This window comes from Rhynchophorus ferrugineus, unplaced genomic scaffold, assembly GCF_030347505.1.
Source record: "Rhynchophorus ferrugineus isolate W39M unplaced genomic scaffold, kcgeb_rfMv2 rfM4, whole genome shotgun sequence".
In the NCBI taxonomy this organism is placed as follows: Eukaryota; Metazoa; Arthropoda; class Insecta; order Coleoptera; family Curculionidae; genus Rhynchophorus; species Rhynchophorus ferrugineus.
The window spans coordinates 9,953,669-9,966,182 of record NW_027472583.1 but is presented as its reverse complement, the minus strand read 5'-3'; the positions used below and the strand labels follow the sequence as shown (position 1 = coordinate 9,966,182).

At 31.9% G+C, this 12,514-nt stretch overlaps 1 protein-coding gene across 1 annotated transcript in view; it reads left to right on the top strand.

Annotated features, from left to right (window-relative positions):
• Window positions 1-12,514, top strand: part of LOC143195645 (uncharacterized) — a 53,003-nt gene that overhangs the window by 23,533 nt on the left and 16,956 nt on the right. The window contains exon 4 of the mRNA XM_076402958.1: window positions 9,995-10,151. Coding sequence (XP_076259073.1) covers window positions 9,995-10,151 — 157 coding nt within the window. The remainder of the gene's footprint in view (window positions 1-9,994; window positions 10,152-12,514) is intronic.

Genomic DNA, 12,514 nt, shown 5'->3' with positions numbered 1-12,514 from the left:
ATGCCTATGTCACTCAATGAAAACATGATTAAAATCGATCCAGTACTTTTGGTTCATTCATTACTGCCGTTGGCCTGCACGCATTAAATTTGGAGTAAAACAATTCCTCTTCCCCTATACTTACTATGAAGATTTCCTGCTATCTTTGGAATATCTAAATTCATACAATTTTTATTACATTACACATTTTTAAACGCAAATTTTAAATTTGTAATATCTCCGAAAATATTTGTTTAATTTACATGCTGTAAAGAACCATATTGATCTATATTAATTGCACACTGTATTTAAGGTACTTAATTCGATAAGGATTAATGCCGTATTGCTTAAAATAGCTTCGTAAATAAGCCATTTTCTCACGTAAAAAGTAAACAATAAAAATGGTTAATGTGGGTTATCCCTAAAAGATAAACATATACCACCATCGCGGACTTTTTTGTAGACCTTTTTATGGTGTACAATACTGTAGTACATTAATTTGATTTAACTGGTTTAACTGGTAACATCACGTTAGAAACCTCTAAAATTAGCAATTTTGCCTTAGTATATTATGCATGTATTATACATATAAACCTTCCTCCTGAATCACTCTATCTATTGAAAAAAACCGCATCAAAATCCGTTGCGTAGTTTTAAAGATTTAAGCGCACATAGGGATATAGGGACAGAAAAGGCGACTTTGTTTTATACTATGTAGTGATATGCACCTCACTACACAACACAAGATCGGATGGTTTGATTCTTTTGAGTCTGTGTCCTGTTCTGGTGGTATCCAAATGTATATACTTCAATAAAGAATTCATAAGAATGGAGTCTTTTCCCATGCCCCCTTGCTATTCTCTTGATTTCTTGACTGACTGTGGGTATGTGAAGGTCTCGACGAAGATAATCAGTCCTATAGTATTTGGGTGCACCCACAATACTTTTCAGGACTTTGTTCTGAAAAATTTGTATTTTGCTTATGTTACTCATTGCAGAACGTCCCCATAATTGAACTCCGTATGTCCATACAGGTTTTAGTATTTGCTTAATTTTTATAATTTAAATGTTCCTTCCAGCGAGTACATTCTCCCATATTGCAATTCCAGTTTTAGACGTATCAAGATTCATTCCGAGATGTTTAGCGTTGTTACTATATGGAATGATTAGTATTTATGATTAAGTATTATTTAATGTTATTGGTGCGTGTATGGTCTGATTTTAGGTGAACTGCACATATACAGATTTACTTTCATTAACTTTTATTTTCCAAGCTTGGGTTCAATTATTTATATTGTCACTTGACTGTAATTTTTGTGTGGCTTCTTCACTTTTGTCTCCGACAGCTTTAATCGCAGTATCATCAGCAAATGTAGCCATCGCAATATTCTCGATTTGTGGTATATCACAAGTGTAGAGTAGATAAAGCATTGGCCTCACTACACTTCCTTGTGGTACACCTGCTTTATCTTCTTTTATTGTAGAGTTAGTTTCTTCTTCTTTGACTCTAAACATTCTGGTTGTAATGTATAAAATAATCAGATATTTGTGTATAATGTTATTGCTGATGAACTGATGGAAGACCGGAATTCGTTCAGTGCAAAGGTCGTTCAGTTTGCTTTTTAAACACTAACCATATCATATGAGAAGCCGTATATATATAGTATTATATATACTAGCCGTAGAAATATTGCAACTGTTTCCATGGTGTAGTGGTTAGAGTATTCAGTTCACACGCAGAGGTCTCGGGTTTAATTCCCGATGGGAGCAACGACTTTTTGTTGTTCTAGTTTGGTTAGAACATTTGTCAAATCACCTAGGTTAGGTAGTGGACTCTGCGGCCTGAAGCGTTCCTTATTTTCAATCATTGTTTCTTTATTCCTATTTTTCCTCATACTGGCTGCACCTTTACTTGGCCTACCTATTGTAATACTTAATAAAATAACTGTATGATTTATTGAGTCAATATCTAACACTAAAAAGAGAAAAATGAAATATTTAAAAAAATTAATAAGGAACTCACTAAAAAATGAAAAATAATGAAACTTAGATTTTTAACACAATAAAAACGTTTTAAAACAAAATATGTGCATTATTTGAAGTCGGTTCAATTTTTTTGTTAAAAATATTTTTTATAACAACATAATTACTTTTATTAATGATTTTCTCTTTGGAGGATATTAGATATCAAATAATTCTAATATCTATTGATCGTAAATTTAATTTCTGGGTATTATATGAGATAATTGCATGTATTTCGAACAGTAATGTATATTGATGGAAGTATAAGACCCATAAATTAATTTCAAAGGATTTACAACAGATGGTGTTGCTCGCATCGGATACATTTGTAACCAACTTTATGTTGAAACTTCATTGACAGGCTTCACTTTTTAATATACGTCAATTCAGTAAAGTGCAAATAAAAACATTTTCAGTGTGTTGAAGGTCCGTCTGATTACTACTTCTTCCGACATACGTGTCGTGGCCTGTCTAAACAGCATTTTACTTCTTATGAAGACACCAAAAATTGGATCGATTCGTTTTATTATTAGTTACATCTTGCAATGGATATACTTAGTACTTAACGTGCCACCCCATATTTGCATTCCACAGGAACTTATAAATAGATGCGAAATTCAGCTATTTAAAAATTTTAAGACCACCTAATTCAAAAAAAATTTTCAATTTTATAAAAAGCTTGATGAAACTATAATGGAGAAAGATAGAAACAAACAAGATGACGAACAAGACACAATTGAACATTTACATAAATTACTGTTAATTGTGATAAAAATGTGACGTTTTCTATTGGGTAAACACTCACTTATATTAAAAATACTAGTACTCAATTACAAAAATCGTACTTTTGTCTCTGTTTTATGCAATTTAATAGTTGTTTCCAATGATATTTCACATTTTTGCCGATAAATATCATGGATGCAAACAACTAAACTATTAGGTTATTAACATTATGTAACAAAAAATGACGAACACTACAGAAGCTATACTACATTGTGTTAATGATTACTAAAATTAATTTTCATTTTTCCGCACTCGATAATCTCTTTTACATCAAACAATAACAGTATTTCTGACCGCCATCAACCATAAAAACCGTTCATTTGTGCGTATCCTCGAAATACAAATAACAATAATAGGCGGAGATGTTGCGAAACATTCGACGGCACAAAAAAATAATTGGCCCAACCGGCGCGAAAACTAAAACAAATTGTGACCTTGACCTCATAAGATAATTTATGCCGCTTCCACTTTTCCACCAATTCTTCAAATCTTCTTTGCATGCTTCCAGGATATTTCGACACCGCTCACTCATTAACATACAAAATTACAACAAACGCTGCACAGGGCCAATTTAGTAATCTTAACTATTAATCAATAGTGTTTTGAATTATACCCATCACATTATATCATCGGACATCGTAAAATTAAATGATACAGGCTCACACTATCTTAAAATATACGACTGAGATCATAATAACAGTTAGTTACAGAATACCGACTATAATAATACTTTCAATAAACGTCAAAATTTCATAATATTTCAATAATTACAAAATCATCATTGAACCATAGCCATAGTAACTAATACGTTGCTGTTACTGCGCGATGTAGGTCTTATAAGAGAATATTCTAAACTAGCGACCCGCCCCGGCTTCGCACGGGTGCAATGCTGATAATAAATTAAATACACTACAGAAAAAATATGAACGTTGTATATAAAAACATAGCGGCCCGCTCCGACTTTGCACGGGCATAAAATATATATGCCTATGTCACTCAATGAAAACATGATTAAAATCGATCCAGTACTTTTGGTTCATTCATTACTGCCGTTGGCCTGCACGCATTAAATTTGGAGTAAAACAATTCCTCTTCCCCTATACTTACTATGAAGATTTCCTGCTATCTTTGGAATATCTAAATTCATACAATTTTTATTACATTACACATTTTTAAACGCAAATTTTAAATTTGTACTCTAATATCTGTATTTTACGAAAATATTTGTTTAATTTACATGCTGTAAGGAACCATATTGATCTATATTAATTGCACACTGTATTTAAGGTACTTAATTCGATAAGGATTAATGCCGTATTGCTTAAAATAGCTTCGTAAATAAGCCATTTTCTCACGTAAAAAGTAAACAATAAAAATGGTTAATGTGGGTTATCCCTAAAAGATAAACATATACCATCGCGGACTTTTTTGTAGACCTTTTTATGGTGTACAATACTGTAGTACATTAATTTGATCTAGCTCGTAGGGTTAGGCAGCGTTTTTGCTAAATGCTAAATAAGCCTAAAAAAATAGGTTAATTTACGACATCACGTTAGAGACCTCTAAAATTAGCAATGTTGCCTTAGTATATTATGCATGTATTATACATGTAAACCTTCCTCTTGAATCACTCTATCTATTGAAAAAAACCGCATCAAAATCCATTGCGTAGTTTTAAAGATTTAAGCGCACATAGGGATATAGGGACAGAAAAGGCGACTTTGTTTTATACTATGTAGTGATATCGCTGCAGTTGGCGATCGGTCGCAGTTGTTCTGGCCTTGGACAACTTTATTCTCTTATTTTCCAGATTGTTCTTCATCCAATGTCTTGTAGCGACCTTGCGGGACGTCGAATTTTACATTGTAGAATAACTGTCTACAAAGTACCCAAAAATATAATCCCAGATGTTGAACACGGGCGGGGTGCTAGCAGCGCCAACAATGAAACGATAACGATTATCTGGCAACCCCGAGACGTTTATCTGGGATGTTATTGAAGGGTACTTTCATTTATTCAGTAACCGACCATCGTGCGATTTAGACGTGCCACCATCGACTGCCCAAGCCTCGTCAACAGGTAAACCCAGCGCCAATCCTTTTTATCACTAGTATTTTCCAAATTTTATTTTATATCGTCAATAAATAACGGCCACATAATGTGAACACCACTGTTCATTCATTTCGTTTTACCTGCATTCACCGAAACCCTAAAGCCTTTTTCGTAGCTGTTCATTGAGTCTTCGACCGAAAAGATCGATTTTATCACAGGAGTCTTGTCACAATGAATTCGTTCACCTTTCATTCGACAGACATGTCCAAACCATTGCAATCTACGTTTCTTAATTTGTTCTTCAATTGTGCATTGGTTGTCGTATCTTAAACGAATGGCTTAATTTCTAATTTAATATCGAAAAGAAACATGAAGAATTTACCTTAAGCATAGTATTTGAATGACATCAAGCTTACAGATGTCAAATTGTAACAATCTTTAAAAATCGGAGCTATATAGAAACATTGGTAAGACAAGCGTTCAAAACTTTGGGACTTGCTCTAACTGGATCCCACTAAGATTTATAATTATCAATACTTCGGTATTTTCTTCATTCTACAGCACTATTTTATGAAGAGCCTCTAGCTTTAGCCTTTACAGTTGTATCAGCAAATTATATTGAATGCCATGTCTGTTTTTAAAAAGTTGTCGCGTAATTGCATCCACCACTATGTTAAAAAGCAACAACATCTGTAAAGGTGACAAAAATCTCTCATTCTCTACAAATTACAGTGATGTTAGTAGCCAGTGAAATAATCAAGCAGTGATATTTGATGATTTTCTACATTTACTCTTAAACTAAATTTGGAATGTGTTCTAAAGATAATCGATTATTTCTACCAATAAATATAGTTATTACAAACAAGCATCAAACCAAACAAATAATTTAACATTATTTGTTAAACAATTTTCTTTAAAGAAGACTAAGCTGTAAAGAAAACTATTATGGATTTTAATTAGTAACAGTGATAGGCCAAGATAGGGCAATAAACAATGACAGAATAACTAAAATGAAAGAATAATTATTTTATGAAAAAGCCGATATTATGGATTTAATATTAAATATAAGTATCAGTTAAATTGGCTAAGAAAAGAATAGCATTCTCTTGAGTGAAGATAGTCAAAATAATATCACATACATTTATTATCTTTGCTTTGTAATATAATTAATTGAATATACCTAATCTCGGCAGTATTGGTTGTAGAAAGTATTTTCATAAAAAAAATAATATATATTATTATGTGATATTAAATAAATAATCACCAATATTGTATCACAGCGGATAGTTTGACTTGTAACAAATTGTTTAGAGATCATTGTCTAAAATCCATAGATAACAAAAAAGCTTGTAAAATAATTATGTGTTGATCAATCAACCACCTTCAAACAACTGAATGTCTGTCTCAGAATTTCAGTAATATTTTTTTTTGTTTTATAACATCTTTATTAGATACTCTTAGTACAATCTTAATTTACAATTAATTTATTAATAATTTTTCTATGTACTTGGATTAATTCACAAGCAAGACGAGTGCGAGAAAATACATCATGTATTCCTCAATTATAAAATTATAACAACTTATAGCTATAGTTTACACTAAAGGTATACACTTTATACAAGTTCGTATGGTTTTGTTCGCTTCAATCTCCTGATATCCTGCGCGCTGTCCAGCAGTTGTATTGTTTCCACGTTAGTATGATTTAGTAATCTTCTTTCGTGTTTCAAGACGAAATCTTGGATAACTTCGCAAATCCATTTGATTTCCAAGTCATAGCGCAGTTCTTCGTTGGTACATAGCGATAGGCATTGGTAATCGATCGAAGATCCTTGTTTTGACAGCGTTGTATGACTAGTTGATTTGAATTTTTAGTGCAACCCCATATTAGCACCCCATAGGTCCAAATTGGCTTTATAATTGTATTATAGATCAACCTCTTTGATTTTAGATCAAGTTGAGAGTATCTTTCGACTAACCAGTATAGTTGTTTTATTTTGGTTCTAATGTGTTTTGCCTTTTGTCTAACTTGATAGTAAAATTAATTGAAAGATGTTTTTGTCATCCATTTCTGCGTTCTTAAAAATAATGAGTTGGGGAAAACGTCATTTCTCTTTTTATTTCTACTTAATATTTTAATATGATTCCTTTTAAGATCTGAAATATCAAAAAGAATCTAAATCAATGGACCGGAATGTTTTCGAACAAAGATCGAATATTACAACAAGAACAAGATGTTATTTTATATCAGGTTTATGAAACGAATGGAACACCGAAGAATGTTATAATGGTCTATTAAGAGAATATTTTCAGCTGGATATAGATTTGGAAGACTATTACTTAAAGCTGACAATTTTATGGAGTAAAAATTAGAAAGCAAGACGTTACAGAAAAAATATTCTCTTTTATTTTAAGGCAGTTTAATAATTTATTATTAACAAATGTTTTCAAAAGGTCCAATTTCATGGAGAAAAGATTTGTGATATTGATGATAAATCATATTAGGCAATTCCTAATGTAAATCCAGTGGCAAGAAACAATGTTGAACAAAAATTAAGAGAGAACGAGTGTGGATATAGAGCGCAAAGTATATAAGTAATTATGGCAGCTTATATTGTAACGAAAGGTGGTCAAAAATGGTTAGGTAATCTTAATATAGTAACATATGAAGAGAGTAAGAACAATTTAGGTAGCTGCTCGGTGTAGATGCTAAGGTTAATTTTGTTATTCTGCTAGCAAATTCAAAATAACTTATTTTTATTCAGGTTGCAGATTTTATTGAAATTAATGTCCTTGGGTCATCTTAATACAACCTGTTAATGGACATCACATATTAAAGCAAAAAGATTTAGAATGAAACTGGTGAACATTTTAGAAATATTCTTTCTAATCGTAATATCCCCAACCTTATATCTATTGTTGTAGTATTATTTAACCGAAGAAAACAAACAATATCATATCATATGATTGCGAATAATTGTTACATAGGATGAAAATGGATTTATAATAATAACAATTCGAGACAAAATAATTTAAAAAAACTTAAAAATCCGTTTATACAACAATATTTCTCTTAAGTCGCCCTCGTAAAAAACTCGGAACAGTATTATGCAGTTATTAAACGAAATAGTGTAAATCAGTCCGCATAATATCTTGTTCGTTTTACCAGAGCTTCTGTGCTTTTCACCGATATGTTAATCATCCTCGCATTCCGAATGGAAAAACTGTTATAATAAGAAAATCGCTGGTCGACAGATGGCCTTAATGATTGACACACCCGGTACAGCGCCACGAGATTATTTAGCCGTAAATATTATTAGAGCAGATATAACACGGATAAGGAAGGTATCGGCGAGGAACTGTTAAATATTTTGTGGTTAGGTTCATGTCTTAACCGCTATGTTGACATTTCTGTTATCGAATATCCTTTAGCAGGCCACAGTTTTTCTGTATTATGATATGCGGTCGTACTGTAGTTATTACATTGGTGGCATGCTGACAATGAGCATATCAAGGTAATAAATAAGACCAGGTTAGGAGAGACAAGAGAGACCAGGACAAGAGAGAAACTTTATTTACATCTCTGGTCCTTTATACAATTTTTGAACAGTCTCGACACAAACTACAACATCCTCTACATGTTGTTAAATACATGTATCATATATTTAACAGGACAAATATTGATTTTTTTAATAAAGAAATAATATTCGTTAAACCATTAAGTGTTTGCTTGTTGTATATATCTTAATCTTATCTTAACTTTAAAAAGATATTAATCAAAATATTTTCCATTATTTTCTATCCATCTTTTACGCAACATTGCGATGTCGTGCAAAACAATATATATGACAGTGATCCAATCATCGACTCACCTTCGTACTTCTTCAGTTTTTCAAAACCGCGTAACAACCAAGTTAAGCTTTATCGAACTGAACAAGTGCTAATCAGAATAGTGCTGGTGAATACGCTGTGTGCGATCTTTGGTCAAGTTTCGTCTGCAAGAGTATGATATTGCGTATATTACTTACTATTTTTTTGAATTTTTTGAAACAGTAGGTCTTCCTTTGATTTCTTCAATTGATTTCGGTAGACAGTTACTGATCGCTACACCTTGCTAATCCGATCATGTGCAAAACAAGACCGTATTATCATGAATATTCAGCTTCGGTATCGGTTTAGATGGCTTTCGCAGACTATGCTATAACATTTTGCACTTGCTATTGTCGTAGTGGATTCACTTTTTATCACAGTACATTGCATGTGAACGTCTGGAAGCATTTGATCGATCAAGTTCTAAGTTGTCTGAAAAATCTTTGGGAATATGAGATGAGTTCTCGTCAGAAAAGTCTTGCAATTCATTATATCCGAATCTTTTCAGTCGTCCAAACCGTTTTTGTCGTTGATATCAAAATCGCGAGTATTAAGTCGTTGAAACCAAAACCGAAAATGTAATTTTGACAGTTCAATGATTAGCGTCTGTTTACACAGAACTGTTTATACTAAATGGAGAACTATAGAGAATAAAGAAAAGCTAAAACCATTGAATTTAATAGTTGGTTACATTTGTATTTCACATTTTTGCCAATGATCTCGCTTAATGAAATGGATGCCAGCGCCTAATAATGGAGGTTATATAAAGAGCTGTGGAACGCCGCCTATTCATCAACAGTAGAACTAAAAAGTCCACGCTATTTTCCAACAATATTTCATGTGTCATCAGAACATAACCAAAATGTCATGATGAAATTAAATTTAATTTGATTTTTTTAAGACACAACTTAAAATGATTTTTGAATAAAATCAAGTTAATCAACTCAAATTCTATCAAAGAATCAAATGAATTGTCGAATCACTTCAAATAATAAGAGTTTTTTCAACGTAGAATCCGAATGCTCCTTGAAAGAGTGATAACAAACGATGAATAATACTTTGAAAAAATAATAATCAAACCTAATATAATTTAAAATAATGAAATACTAATTTATCTGAATAAAGTTTCTAGTTTACCCTTAAATAGTGAAGCTCAAAATATACTATTACACAGTATATTTCATATAGTGATAGAATAAAGATATGTATCAAAGATGTGATGATGTTTACCTAACGTTAAATAAGAGCACGTAATGAATTTAATTACAACGTTTTCTGTCTTGTATTTCAGGTGGTATTTATCGGAGAAAATCCTGACTATGTGCCACTACCCGCCATACGCAACCGCAACTATCCAGAAACACCTGACGATCCAGACTGGCCCAATCCATTAGATACTTGGGATCGAGAATATCGAAGAATACGTTTCAACAACACCAGAGTTCAGCGTAAGTATCAACAAAATTATTTTAATCACTTGCATCGATTTGTATATTGAACTAAAAAGCACAATAATGTATATAATTTAGAATAAAACTATTAGCATATATTAATATGACGAGCGTTTTACAACTACACAAAATGTATATGAAGACATACTCGTACAAAAAGCTGCTAAATGATCAACCAATCTTACTTACTTATAATCCAACTTATAATAATTAAACTCCTGCGATAACTGGATATCAAGAACATTTTTACATTTACCATTATTATGACATTTGAAAAGCAATCGATTTATCCGAAATTGTAACGACTAAATGTTTGATTAGCTCATTTACAGTTTTGTTAGATTTTCATTTCAAATAATATTATATAATATTTTCTGTGGATTGATTTGCAACCTTTGTTCCAATGTTCACTCTTTATTATTTAATTATTAGATCCAACCGGATCCAACATAGTTTGAGCAAAAGGACGTATTTTACTACTTCGGTTTTGGGAATGTCGGCTAGGTAAATATTAACTAGAGTTAGAACAAGATGGAGGCCCTGAGGGACTTTACACTGAGTTAACTTTCTAGCTTAGAGAGGCATACCGAAATTGACCTGAAATAATCAATAACCTAGGTTTTTATCTAATTTACAAGATCTCGAAGGAAATATGTAAGTTTAAATCGTTAAAAACAAGTAAAACTTGCTGGCAAACATTGTCTAAAGCTTTGGTAAAATCTAAAAAATCCATTCTTCGACTGTTACTTGATAAATTGATGATTATCAGTATTCTAAAGATATAATATTCACAATGTCCGTGCTCTTACAGCATAAATTAAACATATGAGTCCAATAGTTTTCAAATTACGTTGGTTTTAAAGGTAGTTCGAAAGAAACAAAAAATATTATTTTTTTGCTCAAAAATATCACCTATTATTTTCTGGTATGCTAAATTTAAACTTGATCATAGAAATACCAATAGTGCCAAACGCTCTGGTTGATCAATATCGACAGCTGTTTTAAAAAGCATGCAAAAATCCACAAGATATTTATGAAAAAAAAAATAAAGTGAAGTTAAGAAGAATTAAGTGAAGCGATAAAAAATAAAGACATATATAAGTTGATTTCTAAGTACGTGGCGCATTTGCCCACATAGGACTAAAATCAAAGTTAGGACGACAATTCACACCACTAATTGGGAATGTTCAACACGAATTTATAACAAGTTTGTGGTAAAAAAATATTGTCACATGAGTGACAGCATAGTGAAGACCAAAAGGTCTAAATATAAAATTTTCTACAAAAAAAATCAGTCAAGAAGTATTGGTCCTAATTAGTAAAACAACTTTTAGATACTCATCTTCAAAAGCGTAGGCAAAACGGCGTAATAAAAGCATTGTGGGGCCCGTAACAAAAGGGTTTGTTGGATCTAAATCATATCCTGCTAAGAGATTTTTTTCTAATAAAATTCATAACGTATACTAAAATATAAATTAATTTCGAATATAATGCCCCTTTCGCAAACAAAATAATGTAATAATGTTGATAGTTTATTATATAATAGATTTGCTAAATTGTTATGGTCTTTCCAATCAGAAAAATCGCAACAATTAGCCACTCTTCAAAATATACGAAACCTTTCCACTGGTAGTATACACAGGTTAATCATCTCGCATAGGTCCTCACGCCCCAAAACGGTTTCTCTATTAACGGGTATCATTTCTAACTCCGGACATATACTCTTCATATGACAGGTAATCCTACCTAACTCGGAAGGAAGTCTTCCTCCTAAGCAAATGCATACTCAGGCATGCATCAAGCATTTTCCTCAAAAAATAATATATCTTGAGGTATTCTTTTAAGCTACGAGAACAGCCGATAGTCAGTGGAGACTTGATCTGTACTATACAAGTGGCAAAGCAATCCGAAACGCAATTTATTCAATTTGGCCATTGTTGTCATCAACTTGTGCCATGGTAAATTATCAAAAGTTGTTTTAAAAAAACCATTATAATTTTTAAACTAAACATCAGATTTTTATGAAATTTTGACACTGACTGATCTATAGTCTATTCAAAGTTACTCTGGACATACGCCATCAAGATGTTTAATGTATTGCCTGCCGCAATTTGGAAATTCGTTGTAGAATCAGACAATATTTTCCTTCACATTTTATTCTAGTTAAAAAGAGACACAAAGCTGTCTGATTAGTTCGAAAGCGTGAACGAATGAGCCTGTCCAAGTTGTCCTGTTGTCAGATATAAGCAAAATTCTTGAAAGCAATAGTAAAGAGGTTACAACCTATAAACTATTGTGGCTTTATGATTAACTATAATTTTTATATGTACTACAATGTTAAAATAAATTATATTTCATTA